Source organism: Erithacus rubecula (genome assembly GCF_903797595.1).
Source record: "Erithacus rubecula genome assembly, chromosome: 3".
Taxonomy (NCBI): domain Eukaryota; kingdom Metazoa; phylum Chordata; class Aves; order Passeriformes; family Muscicapidae; genus Erithacus; species Erithacus rubecula.
The window spans coordinates 98,626,374-98,652,966 of record NC_136689.1 but is presented as its reverse complement, the minus strand read 5'-3'; the positions used below and the strand labels follow the sequence as shown (position 1 = coordinate 98,652,966).

Sequence of the window (26,593 nt, the reverse complement as noted above, 5' to 3'; positions counted from 1 at the left end):
GCTTAGTGTGACCGTAGTGGTTTTGCAGTTCTGCAATATTTTAGGTGCTTACTTTGGGAAGAACTCTTATCAAGATTCCGGTTCTAGTGTGCCATTTGACTTCTGCACTTGATCATTTCATTTCATTTACTTTATCAAGAGCTTTACTGGTGTAAAAATAAAATAACACCTTGTAATTCTGTGGCACCTTTCCCCTGAGAACCACTTTGTTCTCTGCACTATTATGTGCAGACTCTCTGAGCTACAGTGGTGGATTTCACTGCACTGAGTCTATGTGCTTTGAAACTTGTCTTGTTTGGAGTAGGCTACAGCAAAATCCCATTCACATTCCACTATTCCAAGGCATATCCCAAAGCAAATACTGTGTGTTATTCATTCTTCCAAGAAAAGAGTCTTGTGTATTTGATCTCCAGATAAGACCAGTAGATGAAACTGACTGTCTCTGGGGCTTCACAGTGGTTAATTAACTTAATATCAAATCATTTATTTCCATTGTCAAGAGATTTGGAAAACAGTTTCACTTGTGTGATAACCATGACTTTGTCCAGCACATTCCTTCAATAGCCACTTCATTTCACTCAGCAACCATTCTTTGCTTGGATGGTGCCAGGCACCCCAGATTTTCACAGATCAGTCTCTTGAACTTTTAATTCAGTATCCAAGTAGAGAAGGCCAGCATTCAGGGAGGGTTTTCAGTGCAACACAGATATGCTTTGGATATGCCCATTATCAAAGTAGTAAAGAAGTTTTTCAAATAATTATACATATTAAGCAACATTATTAATTGCACTATATAACTGTCTTCTGAAATAGTTACATCATAAACCAGAGATATTAGGTGGCCTAGCAATCCAGTGCTAGGTTTGGAGTCACTAGTGAGAGTAGAAACATCATGGATGCTGAAGCATTTTCTGTATGGACACTCAGCTTGTGACTGAAGTAAATCAAATTTGTAAATTAGGCACATGGGGCAGGGGAAGACTGTTAGTGCTTTCCTCTTTATCTCTCCACTTGGTTGTTCATAGTTCTTTATCCATTCTGTTCCATCTTTATCCATTAATATTCCTGCATAAAGGTGTTGTGTAATGTAGTCTAGGAACCTGCAAGCTATTCCTAACACCAGTATGGTCATATCAATGAGGTGATTCTTCTCTGTGAAGTTAAAATAATGTCAGTAGGATTTCCTCTCCTCAGATATACTCTGTATCTCTCACATAAGAATTAACACAAAGTAGATGAAAACAATACATGTGTTTACACAAAATTGATCCACAATAAAGTAGATTTTGAATCTGATCCTGAATGTTACATCTTAGGGAAGGCCCAGTCTTTGATGTACTTGCACAATATGTTATAAAAAGCATTAAAAATAAAGAATGTACCAAGTAACTTCATCTTTTGGTCAACTTAAAGTGTAGCAGTGAAAATGTTGCTACATACAACCTTTGGAAAAGCAATAGCAATTAAACCAAAATTTGCATAAATTAGACCCTTACTGCTTTATGTTTTCCTTTTCCTTTTTTTCTTTATATTCTATTTAAGTTAAATTTAAAAGTTTTGCATAACTTGGTAAGTTAATGGTCCAGCATTTGCTTAAGAGCCCTTTCTATGTCTTTGGGGCAGCTGTTTCCATTGGTGCTGCCATTTTGTTGCTGCAGTGGGAGTGCAGTAAGGAAGCAGTTATTAAAATTTCATTTCACTGGCTTCTGATTCAGTTGTAAAATGGTGGTTTTGTGATCATAAAAAGGCTGATTTGTTTTGCCTGTTCTTAGTTTCTGTTTTCAGCAGTCTCTGTGCCTGAGCCTTCCATGAGTTTCCACTGGATGTAATTGTGGCATCTGTTTAAGTCAGAGACCTTGGTTCTTGGCAGTGGATAAGGAAGGGTTTTGCACTCAGTGGAGCTGGGCTGGGAATGCATTGTTCCAATTCCCTGATAGCAAATCAGGCTGTTCAGTTATGCATACACCTTTGCCAACAATTTCAAACACTTAGGATAGAAATTGAAGATAATAAGGCTGAAGGAAAATTCCAACCTCCTCTCCCTGAACATTACTTTTCCCTGTAGGCCAACTACAAAAGAGAAATTATGAAAGAAAACACTGAGGTAATGACACAGTTCCAAGAATTTCCATTCTGATGGGTCAGTCCTTCTGCAGTCAGCCTCCTGTGCTGTTTTTGGTAAATTTTGTGTGAGGCCTTATTCTACAAGTGGTATTCATGAAATGAACTTATGTCTTCAGTCCTAAAGGAGTTAAAAGTAGTTAATATTATCACTATATGCAGGAAGAGTTTATTGACATAAAATAACCAGGAAGTGACTGAAGAGCCATGGTCATAACAAAATTTAGCCTAAGTTGGCCAAAATCTTCATATCACTCTTTTTAACACAAAAAGACTTCATACATAGACAGAAACTTTGGTTTGCATTCATTATGCAGGAGGAAAAATGGAGCTTGCCCCTATTTCTTAAAAAAGCTAAATCCATTCAGTGTAGAATGGTGATTTAGCATGTGGCCTGAAATGCTTGTATAAAACTTGCAAGTGTAAAACTTTCTGGAGGATTTTAATGTATTCTTTTTACCCGTTTCTTTCAGTGTGTGGTGTTCTTTGAGAGTCAAAACCCTGGTGCTCTTTTTCAAGGACTTTTATATGGAAAAGCTCACAACTGTAGCAATATAAAAATAGCTGAAGCTTGAGACTTTCAATTTTTCTCATGTTATACAAATTCTTAATGGGACATTTACACACAATAAAGTTCCTGGATTTTCAGCATTTTTTTCATAAGGAATAATTTATCTCCATAACATATTTGGCAGAATTCTGCATATAAGTACCAGCAGTGCTTCACTGATTAATTGTATTTATTGTTGTTTCCCAGATTATTATGCATCTTTTAGAAATATGAGAACATTTGTACTAATTACATTAAATCTCTCTTGTGGCAACATATGGCAAGAAGCAGGGTTGGCAGTGTCATGAGATTCTAAATCAATGTGAGAGAATGAATAATTCTGAAAAGAAAGGTAGGGGAAAATATAATTACGACTTAACTAGAAAACAACTGCTTGCTTATAGTGCAGGTAAGTGCTTTGTTAGGACCTGATCCTGTGCTCCCTGTGGAATGCAAAGGGGCTTACAACTGTTTTGCAGCTTGACCCTTACTCTATTCTTAGAGATCTTTTAAATCTCAACTTCAGCAGGTGTACATTTTCCACATGTCCCTTGTGATTAAATATGCAGAGTGTAGCCTCTTGTGTTTGAACAATACTGGTTGCATCAGAAAAACGGGAATAAAAACTGGGAAGTATTTCTAACGGCATCTTCACACAAAGAAGATGAGAGAGAAAATTTGATGAAAGCCTACTTTTCAAAGGGATGCCTGAAGCATGTAGCCAGAGGCAAGTTAACATTAGTTATGGTCCTTTGCAAGGCCTGTTTACATGTTTCCTCTGTAGTCAAAGGGCTGTATGCATGTGCTGTAAAAATTACCAGTGCCTACATAGTTCCTTTCAGTCTTTTATCTTGGCAACATGTGAATGCTAGTTGACATTATGCTCAGAGATGTTTTAAGATCTCCAGCCTTCTTTTAATTGCAGTCAATATATGGAATTCATTTGGGTTGAAACTTGCCCTTTCTGGGGGGTTGCAGTCCTGCTTGTAGTGGGCTTATAACTGAGGGAGAGAGGGAAGGATGTAAAGCAGAAGAGCATAGCTGGAGGGCTTCTGTATTTTGTGCTCACACAGAGCATGTCCAGGTGGAGTATCTGGCTGTGCAAGAGGTTTGCAAGACTGACTGAGCCCATATTTGTCAGGGTGATGGTGCTAGGTTTCCCAAGTTGTTTTTTGTGGCATTCACGTGGGCAGGAATAACATGGATACAGGATCAGTTTGTATTTTAATCTCTGCCACATGGGGAAATACCACCAATACAATTTTAGCCCTCAAGGATAAACCTTTTATTTGCATGACAGTAAGTATATTTTCCTTCTGAAATTAAAAGGTTATTTAAAAGCTGAAATATTAAAAGAGCTATGGCCATTGATTTTTCCCCCTCTGTAAACAAGTCCTTTCAAAGACACAACTGACTGCTTTAAGTAAAAAAGGGGTAGGCTAAGATTCTGCAGTGCTGTGACAGGAAGAGGAGCTACTTAAAGCATATTCTGAGCTGCTGTATTGTTAAGCTTCTAACACCGTGCTAGAATTTCTATATCCTTATTCCTAATGCAGGTGAGGTGTAATCAGAAGTTGTTTAGCACTTTAATTGGGAATATTTGTGTGTAGTGTATGCAGACATGAACAGACATTAAATACCTAACATTAAGGTAGGTGTGCTTTAAGATGGTTTGATTGAACAGTTGGAGATGTGTTATGTATTGTATTGCTTGGAGTGTTACAGAGGTTGGATGTGTTACCTGTCTGTTTCAGAAACATTGCATGATATGCCCAGATATACATTCTTGATGCCTTTCATTTGTGTCAGCAGTTCAGGTCTCAGTTTCATCTTGATTTTTCATACATTAATATTTGACTTTTCTTTCCTTCCATTTCATCTTTTCCACCACTGCCTAATCCTTCCACCATCATGGCAGAAGAAGCTATCACTCCTACACTTATTACCTGTAAGTAACTTCTTTGTCATCAGAGACACACTTTCTGCCATGTTGTTCCATGATTAAGTAGTGAATGCTAATACTCAAAGTTCCTTTTTAAAAACATACTTTTTAAAAGTTACACCAAGATAAAAACAACTTGGTCAATAATGTAATGAAATATTTAGCTTTATAAGAGTTTCTTATGTCTCATAGGGTCTCTGCATTAGGGTCCTTTGAATAACATTATGTAAAGAATTTTTCTTAATTGAGAAGTAGGTATCGATATCACTACCATGTCAATGAGAAATTTTCATGCCTAAGTAACTATTTTTGAATTTATTTAGTAGTTTCTTTCTCATTTGTACTATTGAAATTACAGCATTGGTGGGACATGTACAAGCATTTTCATTTGTTGCTGTGTACATATTACTACTTTTTTATGAATAATTGATCATGCATAAACATCATAAGTTAACATTTCTGGGGTGAATTTCAAAGGAGAGAGCACTAAAAAATGAGGGCAGGATGAAGCATAACTTTCAGTAAGTAACAAATTTTTTGTTCCAATTCAGTCCCTAGTAATACCATTATATGCTTCTTTATTTACCCAGAGCCTCGCTTCATTCCCTGTTGTCAGCAGGTGATGAATGAGAAGGGTTCTTCTGTGAATTTAGAAAATCCCTTTCTGAGGTTATTTACTTTTACTTGCTTTCCAGGTACAAGGAGTACATAGTAGATTAGCAAAGTACTGGGGGTCTTGCTTAGTTGCAAAATGAGATGCATTTAATCTTGTATAATCCTGTTGGCCAGCAGCAAAAAATCAGCTATCCAGTAGTTACCTGTTTTCATTAAAGCTCAGATTTAAAAGTCATGGGAACCTATGAGATATTTTTACATATAGTTACAGAAGTTGGGGTGTTACTTGCATAAGATAAATTTTAGTGTGAGTTTTTTAGTACTTATGGTGGTGGCATGCTCTTGAAAGGAACATATTTCAGTAATGTTTTTTATTTAGATGCAATATGAAGTTTATGATGTTCCTTCTAGTTGCTCTTCAAACTTTTTTAATACTTTTTTTTTCACTTTATATTTTGAAAAAGCATCAAACATTCATTTATAGAATTTATGGAAAAAAGATTAAATATTTTCTATCTTGAAAACTTGGTTTTCAAGAAACCAAGCAGAACCATTCTTCAAATGAATTAAAAGCAACTACAATTTAAGCCTTATAACTGAAATTCTCCAAGACTTGACAATATATGGAAAAGGTTCATGTGGTTGGTAATTCAGATTTCTTATTAACTCATTTGACACTTTAAGTATAGTGCAATTCTTTTAAACTTGTTGTTTAAAGCAGTGTATTAATGTGGAGGTCAGAAAAAATTAACTCTTCCACAGATACAGTATTGCAAAATTTGTTTCTGTTGCTAAGGTGAAAAGACATATTTTCCATGAAATACTCCTTAAAAAAAATAAATTCCATTTGAGTCTATTTAAATGTAGTTCTTCAAAATGTCAAAAGGATATAAAACAGTAAGCCATGTAGCATAGTCTTGCCTTAATAGGTAAATATATTTAAATTTATATTTTAATATGATTCATGTCTCAAGGCTAAGTCAAAACCAAAATTGAAACAAATGGAACATTAAATGAAACACTGTTTCATTATTTACAGAAATTGGATTAGATCTTATTTTTTCTCATTTTCCCCAGACAGAGGAAAATGCCTTAATTGAAATGGTTGCTTTAGGTTTTACGAACAGGTTTTGTCCCTAGTTTTGCAATCAGAGACTGTTAATAGTGGATGGAATAGAGCATCTCAGGATTATTGAAAGTACTCTCTAAGTGACTTCAAGAAAAGATCTTTTTGTTAGTATGATGCAAATTCAGTAACTTCATAGCTTGGGTTGATTAACTCTTCCAAAAGAAATTGTGGGATTTTGACCTCATAGTGTTTTGTTTCCCATCTGGCAAAAGAAGGGAAGTAAGAGCCCTGGGAACTGCAGTCAAGGTTGTCTGTCAGTAGGAGGAAATATTTTGGACCAAATTCTCCACCTGTTTACGCATCACACAATTTCACAGAAATTGGTGGAAATCTTAGATGAATGCAGGATTCATTACAGTTTTATTTTTAGCTTAGGAAGTTGGTATGGATTATAAAATGTTATGTATTTTGAGAAACATAATTTCAAGTACTCTGGCATTGCTAATTTACCACTTCTATACTGAGTATCATATTCAAATTTACTGATTAGTCATTGTAAATGCAAGCTGTAACATCCAAGTGAGCATCTATGCACTGAAATAGTTACTATTGTCTTGTGTGCTGCTTTGCTTGTGTGCTGTGTGCTCCTTTTCCCCAGCAGACTGCAATCTCTGCCACTTCTAGATCCATCCTAAATTAAAATTTAAAAAGAAAAAATTGGCAGATGCCTAGAGCTGCTGATGAATCATCAGAGGTGGACCTACAGCTGTGCATATTTGGCAGAGAATTATTTCTATTTTATCTTGTGTTTACTAGTTAGCCAGTCAATAGATATTAGAGAAAAAATAGTTGAGTACTGCTATTGAGAATTCTTTTTAATGGGCCTAAGTACCTCTGCCAATCTTTCCTCCCACTCTTGCATTCCTGACATCTGGTGCATTTTTTACCTTTCCCCTGTCAGGCAGCAGATTTTTTTTTTATTATTTCTTTTTTTTCTGGACATAGTTAGTCCTCTGTAAGTTCTTTTGTTCTTGAGATTAGAGCAAATTTCGTAGTGCTCATTATCTCTGCAGCAGGTCTTTAGACTTGGCAGTTGATTCCAGGTGGGAGAAAAGGGGACTGGAGATGGTGTTGCTAGTTACACCAGCAGTGAGTGATGCTCCCTTCATGGCAGGTGCCACTGGCACGGCTGCTTGCTACTGACACATTTTCTGATGGCAAAACCCCTGTGCCTTGGGCTGAAGGAGGAAAAGTGCATTAGTATTTTGTTGTGTAATTATGCTTAAATGGACTAGGCAAGCCTGTTGCTGAGGCGACAGCGAGCACCACTCTGCTGACCATTGGCTTTTTGTTTTTGAGATTTTAATTTTTATAAAGATTCTGCCCTTGAAGCTCATTAATCATTTGTCAGGAGCTAACAACTACATTTCATGAAAATTAAAATATCAGAAAAACAAATTGAGCACTTGGACCATCAGAATTTGTTCCAGACACTGTTGCTTGATTCAATTCAATTTACCCCAGATTCTTGGGCAGATAGTTACAGATTGTAGCTTTTGTAAGTTCTTTTCTGTAATACTGCTATGAGTAGGATGTATACCAGATTAAAATGCAAAATTGTGAAGGCAGCTTTTGATGCTGTTCCTCAGTTTGAGCTTGATATCAAAATGATATGTTATGATTATTATTGAAATTAGTACTTATGCAACAACAGTGCTGCACAGCAGTTAGGTGCATAATGTTATTATGTTTTTGTGCCTTTTCACAAGTCATTTCAGCTTGTGAAAGGTGAAGTAGGGAAATAGGAGACAATCATTATCCAATATTCTTATACAAAGCTAATCGTGTCAAGATCTTAATAGTGTGGAATCTGCTATAGTGTGTCCCAGCACTAATCATCTGGATAGGTGCCCTAGAACAGAAGTGCATCACAGGTGCATCATCTGTGTGGAAATCTCAATCCCAAAGCCTAATACTGCATTAAAATATGAATATAGTAGACTATATAGGACTAGAGGCTCTATTGACTGGTACTTGGTGTATGACACAGGGGACAAAATTCCTCCTGCAAGGAAATTCCACAAACATCAAGCTTTTTCTTATAAATGTGCATGAAAGCATGTCTTACTTTTCATGAGAATTTGATAGCTTGAGGCCCAGTTGAAGTATGCTTTTCTTGTGTATCTAACTTGAGCTCAGAAGCCTGGCAGCCTGTTCTCAGTGCAGTTCTCTTGCTTCACAGCAGATACTCAGTGTAGGCTTCTATATCTCTCCATAGAGACTTAATTTCTGGCTCATTTGTCCCACTGACATTGACCTAGTACTTAGGGCAGAAAAAACAAAGTTAGTAGATTTGCAAAGTGACCCTAATAATTAAAGTAATGACGTTTCCAAAAATTCAGTAGTGTCAAAACTCTAAACAGTGATCTGTGGATAATTCCAGAGAATATGCAGTCTTCACATTTAAACCTTCTGTACTAATTCAAAAATAGTGAAAGAGGTTAGAACAGTCCTATTTTCTTAACTGCAACTGCCCCTGGAACCAGAACAGGATCATCTTTGCATTGGTGGAGGAGAGAATTGAACATAAAAACACTAATATGTTTGAACTATTTGATCTGTTAGACTACACCTGTGTTCTCTTCTGCACCTTTACATATGCCGAGTTACATAGGCTTGTATCATAGAAACCTGTAATCAAAAATAACCATGGGTTTCTGTAACTGTCTTGTAAGCTAGACTTAAATGATATGGGGATGTCCCAGGAGTTTTTGTTGCATGTTGTAAAGTCTACAATGCCAACGTACTGAAATCTTCAGATAATACTTATGGTCCAAAATAAGGAAGAAGCGTGTTCTACTAAATCACCATTAAAAAACACATTTATGTGCTATGTGCTGTATGCTATGTGTACAGATGTGCAATATCTAGCTTTTATGCACAGATAGCAAGCAGGGTCAGAATTAGGATTTTATTTTTAATTAAAATATATGACATATTTTTTTAAATCTATCTAAAGTAATTTTTTCTTATACTGATTCCTTGTATCTTCTGATCCTTTTGGATCTGATTGTATTGCTTTGTAGCCAAGGAATAAATTCCCATTTCACGGTAGGAAAAAAATGTAAATAATCCTTAACACACCAACCATCACTAAGCAATTATTTATTTAAATTTTATTAGCTCTTTTTGAAGTGTGTGAGGGAGTGGCCAGTGTTTTCAGGGTCATGTCTCTATTTCCTCTTTCTTTACCCTCTGTCATTGGTATTGTTGCTGTTTCTGTTTGTTTTCTTATCTCATTGCTGTTTCCAGCAATTGCTGTTTCCAGTAAATTGTTCTTATCTCAACCTTTACCTTCTGTGCCTCCAGTTCTGCTCTCCTGTGGCAAGGGAGGGACCTGGGAGGGAAGGAGTGTCTCTTTGATTAGGAGTGGTTTCAGTGGTAACACTAAATTGGAGAATGCCATTCCTAAACCACAACACAAATTACTGTCTGTGCTCTATTAGTGTCAAGCAATAAATTCGAAGATGAGCTGAGGTTTGGAGATTTTTCTGTCCTTAGAGGGGACACTGCTTGTTTGGTGAAGGTACCAGACATTTAGTGAGGGAAACAATGTGACTGTAGAAAAAATAAATACGTCTGCAGCCTAGAGACGTCTTTGTTCTTTCCTTGCTATTTAAAGATTTGTGTTGTTTTCTAAACTAACATATGGCATTTAAATTGGATACTGAGATTGCTTTTAGAAATTGTGCAGTCCATATAGTCTCGTAAGATAAGCCTGAAAGCCTATGTTTATTATATATAACACTGATACATATATATGGGAGAGAAAGAGATGATAGTGAAGCTGTATGTGTTTAAGAAGTTACCATTGTATTCGAGTATTTGTGTTGCCATCCCATGTGACTCTTGTTGAGGTACTGTTACCAGGGTGGCCTGTCTTCTCCATAAAACTCTGTATTGAATCAATTTTCAATTAGCCTGTTGACATTGGGTTTTATATTTCTTAAAAATTTGATTCCCAAATCAGTCATGCTTGCTGTCAACAGTAGTCATTCTAGGCACTGAGATTTTGCCATTGTCAACCATCATTGTTGAATTATACTTTTAAAGACGGTATTAGATGAGTCATTTTCATTCATTTTGTTTCAGACTTTTCCCTCAAGAAAAAAAAGGTGCTATTTATGTGTTTTTTACTCTGAAATTGCTATTCTGTATACACAGATATCTCAAAAATGAATTTAAATGCTTCCATTTTAAATACACAAATAGGAAGGCGAGCTTCATATTTTAATATTAGTATTTATTTTACAAGGGAGTTACGGTGTTGGAAACTTAGTTTCTCTAAAAGCCAAACATGCCATTACACTTTATGTGATTGTAAAAATGTTAACGGAAAGTAGAGAATTTATGCAGCATATTAAGACTAAAACTCACTGCATAATTTATGTTGGCCTGTATTTTTTCTAAAAGATGGAAGTGTTAGTTTTCAAAATGGAATTATGAAATATTCAACTGATTGAAGAAATATGTCTGCAAAAGATGGGACTACAGGGAATAAGGTGAAGGATGCATTGTATTTCTCCTAGTCTCAAGAAGGACAGGCAGAAGAGAAATGCTGAAAGAAAAATGGATAGAAGGAATCATACAGTGAATCTAACCCTAAGACTGTAGCTCCAGAAAGCCACAGGCTTCATCACTTCTGTGGTACAGATAAGAACAACTGTAACAAAATGTTCAGGTCTATTGGGTGATGCCAGCACAGGGCACTGAGGTGTTGTAGTCATTAGTATTGTGAAAGCTTCTACTGAGTGATATTTTTCTTGTTGAGCTTGTTATCTGAAATCTGTTCTCTATCTCTGAATCTCCTGGGAGATGCTTAACCTGAAATGTATTTCTTGACCCTGTCTGCAGGGGTTATGGCCAGGTTAATGATGATCCACCTCAAGGTAGCATCTGTCAATGTTGAGCGATAATTTTATGAGGAAAATCTTCTAATTTCCTTTCTTACCTAAAGTGTGCCTTGAGCTCCCTTAAAGAGTAGACTGACAGATCCCCAAAGGGAAGAACAGTGACTCTTTGCTTTCTGTGATGTCTAGATGACCAAAATCATCCTTCATTTCCAAATTTTCTTTTTGTCATTTTTCTTGGTCGTTGCACTAATTACCTATTTCTGGCATGAGGAATACAGAATCATATTTTAGGTGCTTTCTTCTTCTACTCCTGATGGCTCTTGTCTTCTGTTTCCACTTCAGTCTGTGCAAGGACTCTGTCTGACCAGGATCCTTCATAATTTCAGGGCAATATTGCACTTGCAAAGTGTAGCTGGGAAGATTCCATCAACTTTGAAACTTTGAACGTCACAAAAGCTAAGAACCAGAGGAATGGACTGTGCTGTGTACTTGATTATCTAGCAAAGCCTGCCTGGCATTTTGTCAGCTCCAGACACCCTGTTGCAAAAGAATATATCTTTTGTGAGATTAATCACAATATGTTGGAATCATGACTCCATTTCATTTACAAATGTGCAAGAAAGGATTTGTTATTACTGCTATTATTATTATTATATTATTATTATATTATATATATATATATATATATATATATATATATATATATATATAATATATATTATATATATAATATATATTATATATTATATTAATATATTATTATTATTATAACATTTAGTGTATGCTACAGAGAGAAATCTATAGGACTGTCAAAAAAGTCTTGCATAATTCTGTCAGTTCCTGTGCCAGCCTGACACAATGATCCAAATAAAAAGAAGCAGTAGCTCAAGCAGAGCAGTGTGTTGTAGGGCTTTTGCTGTGAAATATCTGCTCCTATGAGTACTAAGCTGCTGAACATAAAGACGTACATTTATTTTTCTTTTTAGTGACTGAAGCTCAGGGCTGTTTCTGCTTTGAGCTGAGATCTCTCCGTGAGATATTGAACCAAATGTCTGGGAGTGTCTTGATTATACTCAGTTCATCTGCAGAGGGAGGTAGTTTCTGTCCTTCATTCCCATTCCCTGATTCCTGTGATCATGAAAACAAAAATTGAAGCTACAGAGACATGTGGCTTATCTGAAGAAAAGGCAGAGGAAAACATTTGCCAACCTATGCTTTTCACAGTTGAACAGGAATGAGAGAATCAGCTGTTCCAAAGCAGTTATGCCACTCCACACCTCCTATTTCAAAGTGATAGTGTTCTTTCCTTCTATGTTGACATCAGTAGCCCAAAATAAAATCTTCCATAATGGATTTCATCAACATGTGCTTATTGAGTATAATAATGCAATTGCAGTATTTGCTGCAACTACATAGATACTGCTTACAGTTTAGGTATAAAGACTTCTATTTTGCCATTTATGGTCCTATTTGGAAATTGTCAGTGGAAGAGTCACTTCAGATCAGCTAAGTTCATAGCTGACTGTGTATTTTCAAAAGCAGATTAAATACTGAATGCTTTGTATTTACTGGCTTTTTCAGGGGGGATTGCCACGTTTATGATACATGGTAGATTGCAGCTCTGCTCCTTAGCTATAACATCCAGGTCATACTGGCAGAAGGACTTTCCTTTCTGCTTGTGCACATAGAGAGAAGTCATGTCTGCACATTAATGTGATTAAGATTATATAAAATAATTTTAACTAACCAAAGGAGAGAAACCTATAAGAGTGTTAGAAAACCAAAGTGACTATCTGCTCTGTGCTCTAAAAATAATTAAATAGAGAACAGAATTCGTTGGTTGTATGTTGGGTCCTAATACATGCTCCCAGCAAGAACAGAGAGCGTATTTTTTTATTAATAGGTAAATGCAGTTTCAACTGCCTTTTGATGGAATCCAAAGCACTATAAACCTATTCTGAAGCAGTAGTACTGGGCTCATAGTGTCTTGTCCAGTCCTGTGTCTGAGAAGGATTATACCTGACTTACTCCATAGTTCCTCCCATTGTTGTCTTCCTTCCAGCTTCTTTTTCAACATTAATGTGCCTTCCTCCTCATTCTCCTGGCCATTTACTTTCTTATCTACTTCTCTTCTTACTCTGCTCCTCCTTTTACTTACTCCTCATATTCTTTATCTCCTTTTCTTTTACCCCTGCCCCAGGTACTGTAATGTCTGTCATGCCCTGAAAAATACTTCTTTAGAATTGACTTATTTTTATTCTTTGTTCTCTGTGTTTTCTCTAGGGATTTTTGCACTGGGGATTTTTCTTTGGTTTCCTGGGAAAACTCTACACTTTTTTTATTTGTTCATTTTTTTTTATTACCTAAAAACTGGCTTAGGCTTTTAAAATATTCACCTGCAGGTTGAAACATAACATACAATATTTTATATTCGAAAATGAAAAAAAAAAAATCTTAAGCAATTGAAAATTATTTCACCATGAAAGCCGCAATATAACACTGATTTTAAGAAATGTATATAAATACTGCATATTTGTTTATGTCAAAACAAGGTGATGCTTACTGTATTAAGCATAGCTTTTCATTTTATGCTCTCTTGTTCTTTGAATCTTAGCCTTCACTTGTTTCTTTAATTTAGGAGAAAAAGTCATTAAACATAGATACTTCCTGAAAGTGCATGTTGCATGAAAGCTTTAATTAAATCTACAAGTAAAGCTTTAAAAGAACAAGAATCAAATTAATTGCAACAAGGACCGTGCATTTATTTCTGTGACAGGCCCTTGCACATTAGAGAAAAGGCAATCTGTGTACCCTTATCTGAATTAGCAAACTCAATATCACTTTTCATTAGCATGGTAGGTCATTGCCATGCGTCTTCAGTGTGACACTGTTTACATGTTAATGACCTCACAAATAGAGTCTGTTCCAAATGGTTTGCAGTAGCAGAAAGTTGTAAATCCATGAAGTGGAATAAACTGTCCTCTGCTTTCTGCATCATTGCTTCTTGCGAGTTCCCCTCCAGAGTGAGCTTCATAATTAGGCAGCAGTATAATTAAGGCAAATTCAGTAAACGCAAATAGGGCAAAAGGATTTATGGCTGATTATGGTTCTTACAGCATACCTGAAATAAATTAATTTCTAAGCATCACTATCAGTTTTCTTTTCAGTGACATGGAGTCTAGAAGTAGAAAGAATTGCTTATAGAAAACATTCAGAGCTTGAGTTAGCATGGGTGATGATACATTCAGATTTACATGCTGACATATGCATGAAAAAACGACTGAAAGGTTCAGTAAAGCATACTGCTTTAGTTATTTGGGGTGTGATTGCTTTGTATTAGATGAGATTTTTAAGGTTATAAATATATGTTTTCTCCCACTGTATAATGCAATGAAACCAGCATGCTCCCTAAAATCATATCCTTAAAGAAAATATCGTATATTATATCTGGTAATTTGACCAGACAGTGGAAAGCTTCACTGCGTTAAAATCCTGGAATGATAAAGTCAGCATCAAATGAGTAAAACAAACTCAGCATAACCACTTAAATTTGATTGCCTAAAATAGCTAAAACAAGGCCTGTTCAGATAGCCTGCTGTGTGAATTCCTTTAAGTGCTGAATACCCTCAATTCCCATTGACTTCAGCACCATGCAGAATCTGGTCCTGTCTTTGGATGTATTTGGATGTCTCAGCCCTGCCAGAACACAAAGGCTGTTTTTCACTGGTCACGTTTACCTGCCTGGTGTTGCAAAGCTCTGTGGTTCTGCTGCAGCAACCTTGGGAGGTGCTCACAGACAGAGAGTGATGGCTTCTGCTTTAGTTGCTCACCTAATATGCAAAGCAAGTTTAATTATATGCTGTCCAACCTTCTCTGCTACATATTTTTCCACTTGCTGGTTCTGAGTGAAATACATATTTTCTACGTGCAGCGGTTACTAGTAAGTGCACAGTGCCCCTGGAAGCATTTATGGCTAATCTTGCCCTCAGCATGCTTAATGTAGCTAAGTACTAATTAAAGGTTAAAGAATAGGGATCCATCTTCTCTGTGCCTGATGATTAGAGGGTTGTGTTGTGTGTGGAATCAGGTGCAACATTCAACTGGACAGAATTGCTGAGGTGTTGGAAAACCTAACTATATGAGACTAAAATTCAAAATACTCCAGATTTTCTCTCAGTGTAACAAAGGACCAGTAAATCACTGTCTTGTGTTTTGTGATAAATTAGCTGGTTTACTGTGTTTCATATAAATATGTGATGCTGCAAGGCATACATGGGTAGAATGTAGATTTTTATTTCATAAGGGATATTTCTTTTGTCCTACATAATGATTTCTGAAAATTATCCATCGCCCAGTTGTACATTTTTTCTTTTACATACAAAGAGAGATACAGTTCTGGCAATGTGATGAAGTCACCATGAATATTATTGCAGTCTTTCATATCTAAATAATAGCTTATTAAAGCAAGTTTTGATGATTTCTAAATATTTCCATAACTGCTGGCATTCGATATAAGAGAAATTAACTGAGTAGTGATGGAGTTGTGGTGGCAGATAAAAAACTTGGCTGTTCAGTGAAAGTCTGTCTTTGCCCTGCAATTTCCCCCCAATTTCCAGAGGTTTTGTAATTTTAATACTTCTGCAGAACCTTTCAGACCAGTATCCAGTCTATAGCTTTGCAATTGTTTGAAGTTATCCCTTCAGAAATCCTGTTGTTCACTTCTTTCCAGAAAGCTTCTTCCTGTCATAAAAATCTAGTCACAATCGATTTCAAAAAATATTTCCAAATAGGTTATGGAAAGAGCGTGGGGATCAAGAACTCTGGTTTCTGTGCTTACCAGTGCTGATGAAAGTTCATTTGGGCCATATTCTCAGCATTAACTTAGATTTTGATTGCTATTAACTGCTGCAAAGCAGTAGTATCAGAGCTGTCAGAGGTTTGATAGTCAGAGAGGCAAAGTGCTTCATCATCCTTTACCATCACTTGGATTTGAGAAGATTTGATCTTTGTGTTTCTAAACAGAGATCCAGCTCTGCCAGAATATATATGTTACTGGAATATTAGTACCTGAAAATCAGTGATGGAGACATGAGCAGCTCAGTCAGAGTTGCCAACACACGCTTGCAGAAACACGTGTTCTCTTAGGAGTAGCCCTTGCAAAAGCACCAGGGGAGGTGTAAAGTGTTTTCCCTGACACTAGCTGCTTTGACACTTCAGTGGCTGCTGAGCTGCCTTCCCCACAGTAGGAATAATCAGCATCCTAGCTTTACTGCTTGAACTCTTTGACACTTGGTTACTCTTCTGACAAAAGAAATTGTCATTATGGAAAGCCCAGATACTGCAAAAGTTCCTTTTGATAAAGGTATGGAAACAGTAAAACAGCATAATGCACTAATTTAACATTTCATAATTTTCATAAATGTAAGAATAAATTAGCTAAGCATACTATGCCACTCACAGCCCAGTAATTTGCTGTCTGGTTAGAAGAAGTCATATAGCCATCGGGTGAAAATAAGATGGAAAAGGTCATATGATTAAATTAGCTCCATTCAGACATGCATTGCTTACATTTTTTTTGCTATGATTATAGAAGATCAACATTAACTCAAGCAAATATGATTAAGTTATTGACCCTCAGAAATAGAAATTAACCTCAATGATAAATGAAAGGTTAGTGTCCACTGCGAGCACTCCAAGATACACTATTCTTGGTTAATCACATATTTCACTTCAGCTATGAACTTTGCCTTCAGCTGCCATTCTGATTATTTACAGAGGAATACACATCCTCAATACAGGATGCAAATAATAAAACTTATTTTCCTTTTATTTTTGACTCACACTGTTTTTTACTAACACAAGAAATTCTTACTCTCAGCCTAGTGCTCATTCCATCTAATATTCTATAAGGTTGTCACTATTTTCTTCTTCTGTTACAGAGGTTCATCTGAGAAGTGCTGTTTTCCATGTAACTTAATCTCTTGTGTTTCCTATCACTACATTATTGCTTAGCTGATTAAAAATACTGGCAACAGATTAAAATTTTGGTCATATATTTCTCCCTTTTTGACGTTGTGTTTATTTTCATTTCCTCCATCTCTTTCTTGGGAGAATGGGTTTTTCTTCTGCTGTGTCCTGACAGAATCTAGTGAAAATCTAGGCTTAATTTATAGAGTATGATTTTCACAATATACATCTTGTATTTGTCTACTCATGGAGTATCTAGAATTCTATGCTCAAATAATTTCCCTTTTTCAAAGTTTTTCAATATGGGTGAGAAATTGCAGTAGTCCAGGAAGCTGTCATACACTATGAAGAGTCACTTGATGTTATTTTGGTACTTGTGAATTTCCTTTGATGGAAATACTTTTCTGTCTTGCATCATCTGAGAGCCAAGAAAAGTGTATATATTCGAGTAACTAAGCAGGAACAGAATTCAGCAGGAAAGGTTGCTGTCCTGGTTCATGATTGCTGATGAGTCACCAGATGTTCAGAGCTAAGTTGGCCTGTCTGCATCTTCCCCATATCTCACTGCCCTCCAGAGTACCTGGGATCAAGGATTTTACCATTGGACTTGATCATCTTAGAGGTCTTTCCCAGCCTTCACAATTCTGTGTTTCTCTGTGAATATTCCTGAAGATCATGTCTGTGACAAAGGAAATATCTGTGCATATTTTAGCCATTTGTTGTAATTTTACGAAGTTCTGTGTGCTTGGTTTTGGTTTTGGTGTCCACATTGCAGACTTTCCAGTGAGCTCTGGCAGAAGGAGACAGTGAAGGGCTTTCTGTTTGTTGCTTGTTTTGCTGTTGGATGTTTATCAGAAGTTAAATCAAAAAGTTAAATCAAAACAGCTATTTTAAAAATCAGGCTAAACAGACTAGTTTGTATATTTGAGACAGCAGTGTAGTTGGCTTTTGTATTTTAAAGTGATATCATCCCTTCAGTTTTGAGTAATCCTTGAGAAACTGAATTGAGTTACTAACTAAACCTGTAACATGCTACTTATTCAGTATCAGCTAACAAAATATTAATGTCACAGTTTCTCCTACTCTCTGTAGATGCTTGTTTTATTGAATTATGTCCTACAATGATACTGTCATCTTTACAGAAATAAGTCCTTGCTTTCCTTATCTGTCCAAGGTCAGTAAGAAGGAGAATGCTGTTTTGTGTCATGTACATGCAAGTCAGGAATGAAATGTTAGAGAGGTTGAATAGACCAGCAAATGTCCTAGAAGTTCAGATGCAGTTAGTTTGCCCTTGCTTTAGCTAGTGAGAGTGATTCGACAGCTTTACTTTGTAGTTTCTTCCTTTTGGAGCATGTGATCATGCTTTGATAGCAGCCCTTAATCTATTATTAATGTAGTTGTATGTAGATCAAAACTGAAGAACCTTGGTCATGTCAGAAAGTAATGCAAGTCTATTTTTGTATCATTTGAGGATGTTTCTGAAGTGAAGGAAGTGAAGTGCCAGAATACTGCTACCAGGTATTTCATACTCTGTCCCTCTATGCAAGCTGTAATCTGAAGCTCTGTAAGGGTACATGTAAATGTGCTCTGCACAATAAACTTCCTCAGGCTTTTGTCCCAATACCTGGTAAATAAGTACCTCCTTGGAGTATTTTCCATTTGTTGATTTTGAGCTGTGGCTTTTTATCAAGTTTTGAAGAGGAAACTTTGAGTCTTCTTTTGGATAAAGTCTTATCAATATCTACTTGCCAACATATTGATGATAATCCATATATCAGGAATCCAATATGTATACCAGGTTTCAAAATGAAGAGGGCTGATGTAGTCCTGTGTTCTTCTCTAATAACATCATTATTGCAGACTATTGTAGTAGTAATGCAGTATGAGCAATGTTCACTCTCTTATCTTGAAGTGGGCTTTTTATGGGCTTAAGATGATGTAACAAGCCATAAAACTTCACTTCAGAAGAGCTACATGGCCTGCTATGACCTCATCTTCAAACAAGCTTTTGCCCTCCTTGTGCATTACTCAGATTCTCTGCATGTATGATCTTTAAAAAGTGAGCAATTCAACTCTTCATATGTCTGTCTTGTAACAAAACTTTTTGGGAAGATTTGGAAGCTGGTGCTAGGGTGCCTCAGGGTGTTTCATTCTGCTTGTAACAAGTCTCAAGAGGTGAGGCAACTACAGCTCCTTTCTACAGGAGACAACTGGAGCAACACATAGACCCCAAAGAGTGAGACATGAGACAAATGACTTTGAACTGGTAGCAGCCAGTTCATCTCACTCACATTCTGATGCTTTTCTGCAAGACCAGTGCATCCTTGGCCACTAAGTCCTCCTCTGCAAGACAGATGGAACCATATGCACTAGTTTTTTGAGTATGCTGGTTAATTTGGATCCCAACCCCTCTGGACTTTGGGATGATCCTTCTCAGTTTCACCTGAGAGCCAGGATGAAGTCAGGGTATGCAGCAGGCTCCTGGCACCAATGAGCAATCCTGGTTTCCTCAGCTTAGCCATTGACTGGGATGCAGCTGTATGCTTCATCAAGGAACAAATGTGCCCCCAGAAGGAATAGCTAAGGAAATGTCCCAGGAGGCAAACCAGTGAAAGAAAATATCTGTAAGACACAGGTAGCACTTTCAGTAGAAGGAAAAGCATTGAAAAATCCTCATCTGACAGTGCCTCAGCTGCTGACAAATGTGTCTTAGAACCTAACATCCACACGTATCCATTCAACCAGAAAAATAATTAGCTGGTACCACATGGAGTGTAATTTTTGGTGATAGAGCAGCAAAGGTACTCTGGGAGGAGGGGTAACTGTGATCCTTCTCCTCTGTGGATGCAATACCCACACCTTGTCACAACTTAGTGCCAGACACTCACCCTTCTGGTATTGCTGAAGTGGAGATGGCTACAGCAAGGGGAGCTTGAGACCTGTCACCTGTTGTGGCTTGCTGTGATAATGGAACTTACTATTTTTCCACATATGGCATAAAAAGCTTTGAAGGAGGAGGTGGCAGAGGTCCACAGAAGCTTCAGGATGGCCCAGATTTGAAGCTGCAGCTTTTGGTGGTTAAGTCTGTGATATAATGCAACAAGACATTCTGTTATTAAATTCTGTCTTTGCAAATCTAAGGGAACAGGACTGTGTTATGTTTCCTTCACCATCTATCAGCTCCACTACAAGACAGTGTCATATCTTTTATTACAAGTACTGGAAAATTCCTACAGTAGCTAATTTGCCAGTGAAATATAGACATTTAAACATGTCAGCTGCATTTTTTTTCTTCTTATACGCTGCTTGGAGTTTATATACAGATGGCATTTTTATGCTTATATCTAATAGCTATTAAATTTTCCTATGCCTTATTTCTTTTGAATGTCTCTTTACCAAGCCAGTTAGCTTTTCATCTCTGAAGCTAAAAATAAATGTTTATACAGAAATCAGAAGAGATTGAAATTACGGGTTGATTCACAAACAGAAAAAAGAAATTACACAGCTTTCATTAATTATTCCATGGATACTTTTGTTTGTGGGAGTGGTGCATTGAGCATCTGTTTTTTTCAATCCTGAAGAAAGTTAAGTAGCTGAAAACACGACATCAGAGAGAAACAAGCCAAAGTTGCATATTGCATTTAGTCATAGGAAATATCACTTCTTGTGTTACACTCAAAGAGGGATTGCATATCCACAGCTGGAATTTTTGCTGCCATTTATTGTAGCAGCAGCAGCTGCCATTTTTCTATTCCATAGCATTAAACCAACCCATAATTTTGCAGCAAATTCTGCCAGAAATGTGCATGTGAATACTGATTCTCTATACTGAACCAGGCCGCAAAATATTTTTTCATTCTTGGCAACATGTAGAAGGTTAAAGGAAATTACATTTTCATGTCGACATAGAAAAATAATGGTAAAAAACCATAATCTTGTGGCATTTTCAGGTGTTAAATGAGTTTACAAGGAGCAAGAAGGATGAGTAGTTCCCAAGAAAATGACACTGCAGCCATAAGAAAAGGGAAGAGCACTGCACTTCAGGCCTTTCAGTGGTCCTGGAGTTGAAGATAATGTTCATTTTCAGAAAATGTATTTTTTTTACCTTTACTTGGTTACATGGGATAACAAGGTTAAAAGTGTGATAGATGCATGAGCTTCCAGAAGTAGAGCCAATGCAACAGTATAGAAGGCTGCATTTCAGGAAGAAATTTCATGGAAAATTTTAAAAATAATTACGTTTCACAAAGAAATTAGCAGCTAAAGTAGAAGCAGAGTTCTGTATCTGAGTCTGTTTTTCACAGTAAAAAAAGTACTTGTGCTGAATGTGTCCCTCAGCCATCACGTGCTCGTTTTTCATGTATGTGTGGCTTGCATAATTTATTTACTGCAATTTATTTACTCAATGCTCTACCTTCATCCAAATGTAAGAAAGAGCATTGATTCCAAAGACAGAGAATTCTTGACTATTAGTACAGTACCTCTCCTACTTATGAAAGTTCTCCCCTTTTGCTCCATTCAGATAGGTGTAGCACTATTTCAGGCATTTAATGATTACTCTCACACGTGCAGTTACGCCAAACAGATCTAAGATAAATCAGAACTGCAGACAAACCTCACATTCAGGCAACTTCTTTGGCAGCTTACTTTTAGGAAAGAAACAGACCATCTTCCTGAAGAGACCTGGTAAATTGCAGAAAAGCTAAATCCAGCCAGCATAAAGTATTTAGAAAAGCAGTCATGTAATTTCTGTAGTACCTGTTTATTTTGACACAGCTGTTTTTCTCTCCATAACTGTCAGCGAGTTCACGTTCACCTGGTATTTACTCATTAGATAGTTGGCACTTAATAGGCTACTTCTAAAGTCAGGTGATTGTATCTCATCTTTCAGCTAGACTTAGTCCTCAGTCTTGGTCCTTTTTGTTTGTTAAACCCCTCACTTTGGAAACATTCACAACACTTTGTGATACGGCAAATCTGCAGTGTTTTCACAGCGATTATTTTTTCTGTTGCTTGGAAAACAGTTAATTATTTGAAGATCAGTTGTGTAAATGGTATTTTCCCATCAAATATGTTAATATTTTTTATACCAGACAAGTAGAAACTGAATTTTTAATAATGGAGTTGAATGTCAGCAGATGTACAGCAAAATGAAGAGAAATCCAAAACAAATCAATTTATGATGTTTCATAAACTTACATAATGCCACAGTTAACACCTGTCCTATGAGCAAGTAAGAAAGCAGAAAGTAGAATGCTTTCTGTCTGTTCTGTTATGAGCAAGGACACAACATGATGGAAGCAATATACACCAACTACTTTGTGAACAGGAATAGCTTGACTTCTCCAAAGTAGCCATGGTTATTTGTTAGGCCTTGTTTCTTTGCTGCGATTGCAATAGAGGAATTCTTGTCTACTCAGTTTGAAAATGGCACAGGCATTTGTTTGTAGTTAACAGAAAGATGATGTGGAATTGTTTTACTGCGTTTTTTTTCCCCATCATGTCTGAGGTACCAACTATGTACAAATTCCTACCATATATTCAGACCTCTAGAGAGAAGCAGTGAAACTCCTGATAAGCCTTTTTATAATTCTTTGTTTACTTGTAGCCTTTTTTTTTTTATAAGTTTGGGCTATTCTGGACATTAGAAGTATCAGTAGGTAAGCAAATACAGGCTTACAGAATAATTTAAATTGGAAAGAACCTTGTGAAGACAGCTGGTCTGATGACACTTATCCCCACATCACATCATCATATGGAAATCATTGAGTCCCTTCTAGCAAAATGTCCTGTTATTTTCAGAAATGCATTTGATAGAGCAATCACAGGTGTTTAGAATCTGGCACAGTAAATCATTCTGACAAAAGGTAGGAGCAGCTGTGATACGTATTTTGTAAGCAGAACATCCTAAGATTTAGAAATAAAGTAGGAAATAACCTCAGCAACTTTTTGTCTTTCAGAATGACCTTTCAAATTTTTTTAAAGCTTATCCCTCATGAACAGTACAAACAGAACCTTAAACCTTTACTTCCTCTCTTTTCTTATTGGATGTTGAGGCTGTGTCATCAGTTTACAGCTGAGTAACATGGAGCTTTTTCACTAAATGAAATGTGAAAAATCTTACCAGTTGTTTTGCAGTTATTCAGCAAGCTGTATGTGGTATGCGAAATGTGAAAGTGTGCTGGAAGGAACATCTTTTCATCCCCACAGTTCTGGGGACTGGATGTATCCTGAGCCTGAGGTCTCTTGCAGAATGCTGGCAGTATGTAAGCTGATTTGAAGGAACATGTACTGTGGGGCTCCGACCTAGATCTTTCTGTGTTCGCTTTCCATGAAACCCCATTTCATGAAGAGTGAAAGGAGTTGTATTGGTGCAATTCAGTATAGTTTCAGGATATGCACAAGAAGCCAGGCTGCTAAAATTGTTTCTAAGTCTGCTGTTTTACCTGTAGTTGCTATCAGTTCTAGATGGAACAGCATCATAGATGTGGTCATCTAGAGCTTAACTGGAGTAAGGACAAGACAAAATTTTCATGCTCTAAATTGAGTCAAACTCTGACACTGGCAAATTTGTCTCAGGGCTGCTTGCCCTGCCTGAAGGTTTCTGTAAACACTGAGCATGACTGTTTCCTATCTGCCTACAGAGAAAGTGGTGTGTTCATCATGTTCATTGTTAGATGAGTATTGTTGGGCAGATCTTGGGTCTTTTGTGGCTGTGGACCTGAAAACTGCTCAGGTGGGTCTGTGTTGAAAGGCAGGCTGAACATCAACTTTTCAGTGACCCACTCCCAAAGCAGGTATGTTGTGCACAAAGGCTCTTTGATTCAAAAACTAGTGAAAAAAATGTGTGACAATAACTTTAGAGCAAGAAAGAGTTACTGTATCTTTGCACTGAGATGTATTGAGAATATTATATCGAGCATAATATTGATATATTTTATCGAGCATGAGCTAAGATCCCAGACTCATGCATTCTGTTCCTTCTCAGCCTTTGATTTGATAGTTACCCATCTGTTGAATATTTTACTACTCTACAGTAAAGTTGGAAAGTAATATTAGGCAGTACCAATCTTACAGGCAGTGTTAGAAATCACAGGACTCAACCGTGGAATTCAGGATGTTGTTACTGTTTGTTTAATTTAGAACATAACAACCATTTAAATAGCACACATATATATATTGGTGTGCTTTCCTCCAGTGATAACAACATACCATCATGTGTACATGGTAAATGTTGAATTCCAAGTGTTTTGAATAATTCTTTGTAGATAGATTCTCTTTTTTAATCATTGTAATCATAGGCTTAATTTGAAACTGTAGATAGAATTTTGAAGCAGCCATTTGTGGCAACTGGAAGTAATATGATCACATCATTTCTTGTTGAGCCTGGAGGTGCTGCTGGCCATTGCTCTGAAACCTTTGTTTTTATTTGAAGAAGAAAATTACACTCAGAGGTCCTCCAGGGCATACTTTACTCAGCATTGGATGTTGATGTGCTCATAAATGTGTAATCTACATTGTGATCTAGTAATATGTTAATGCCGAGTTCACAAGATTAATTGGGCCACATGCTGTCTTGTGGTTCTGCTAATATGGTTTTGAGAAGCATCAGCATTTTCATGCTTTTAATTTGCAAATGACCCTTGCATGGCAATACATTATGTAAGCAGACATCTCACAAGATGTTTTCAGGGTCCATCATCCAGACTGTGTTGCAGATTTCCTGCATCTTGACCTGCCTCTGCAGTTTGCCCCCAGTTGCTATAAACCTATTAAAGACCAACATTCACTGACCTTTAAAAACTGCCCTATTTAAAATAAAATACATAACTCAAGCAACTTTTAAAATAAATCCTCTATTAAGGAGTATTTTTGACCATCTCTTAATTTTACATATGAGAAAGCCATTTTCCATTTTATATCTGAATCCCCAGACTTCATAATCCAGCACTTGATACTTTCTTCAACATTAAATTGCAGGATCTGGAAAAAATAGCTGCTTGCTCCTGCAGTTGGTATGAAGAGGTGGGCAAAAAAAAAAGAAAATAATAAATTGGAAAACTAAGATACCTTGTGTACATATTGCTTATATGAAATATGAACTGTGTAATTTTATTGGGGGGAAACAGGCATCATAGGAGAAAATGCATTTTCTTTGTTAAAAGGATTTTTTTTTTAAATCACAAAATCCAATTCAAGATCATAAATTTATCCCAAAATACTTCAAGACAGACTTGATGTTTAAAACAAATATACTTTAGACATAGGAGAACCTCATTAGAATGTTGCTAATAAAGACAAAATAAAACTGTAAATGCCAGATTCACTAGTACACTCCAACTGCTTTGTGATGCTTTGGAGATTCAAACTAGCCATTAACTGGACTTAACTACCCAGTTAAGTCAATTTTATGTTAGTTTTCCACTGTGAAAGCAGAAAAATGCATCCAAAATGTATTGATCCAGCTGTTCTAAATGAGGTATCTTAGAAGTAAAGTCTTTATGACCATCTTAGCTGAGATTATCTTTGTCCACTGCAAAGGCAATGGAAATGCAATTCTGTTCTGTTTCTAATATCCTCTCAAGAATTCTGCTCCTGAAGAGTAAGAAGGAAACTTCCTCCTTGATTCCTGTGAAAAAATAGCCAGCTTAGTCATGGAAGGCCTAAATCACATCTTCATATGCATCCCAAATCCACTTTAGCCTTTTAATACAGACACAAAACTCTGGAAGTAGGACCAAACACCAAAGCTTCAGCTTAGGAAGCACATTCATGTGCTTGACTCAATTCACTTACAGCTGGATTCAGTGTTGGGTTTCCTTTTTACAGGATTACTGAATCACCAAGCTCCCTTCACACTCTGTCTCAGGCAGCAGAGGGTGGGTAACTCTCTGTCAGTAAGTCAGTGGTGATTGTAAATATGCAGTTCTCAGCTTAATATACACTTAATGAGGGGGGAAGGGCTTTTTTTCTTTAATTACTAATGCACAGATCATATTCTACCATGATCCATTATGATGGATCCAGTATGATCCATTCTAAGAATAAAGATTCTTTTCCTGACCTTTCAGGCAAGGCATTTGTGGTATGCAGGGGTTCATAACATGTCCCTTGATGTACCACATGAAATTACATCCTTATGCAGCAAACTGAACTGAATTTGAAGCTTAGGTGTGATCAGCATTGCTTAACTGATGCCTTGTTTATGTCTGCTCCTGTCTTTGGCACTCACATCTGTCTAAAGATCAGACATGTTTCTGCAGAAATCTGTCATGGAGGGTTGTACTCACTAACTTCTTACTACAAGTCTTCTCTTTGGAATAAATCAGGCAAGACAAGTACAGGGTGAAACAGGCAGCATCTGCCCTTGCTTTGTAAAGCTTCTCCACCTAACCAGGAGTGGCAGCTCCATTTAA

At 36.7% G+C, this 26,593-nt stretch overlaps 1 protein-coding gene across 7 annotated transcripts in view; it reads left to right on the top strand.

Moving 5' to 3' along the window:
• Nucleotides 1–26,593, top strand: part of PTPRM (protein tyrosine phosphatase receptor type M) — a 445,192-nt gene that overhangs the window by 297,396 nt on the left and 121,203 nt on the right. For 5 of the 7 annotated variants that reach the window (XM_079300125.1, XM_079300120.1, XM_079300119.1 and 2 more), the window contains one exon: nucleotides 4,590–4,619. The exons of the other annotated variants lie outside the window; for them this stretch is intronic. In XM_079300125.1, coding sequence (XP_079156251.1) covers nucleotides 4,590–4,619 — 30 coding nt within the window. The remainder of the gene's footprint in view (nucleotides 1–4,589; nucleotides 4,620–26,593) is intronic. 7 annotated transcript variants of the gene reach the window in all.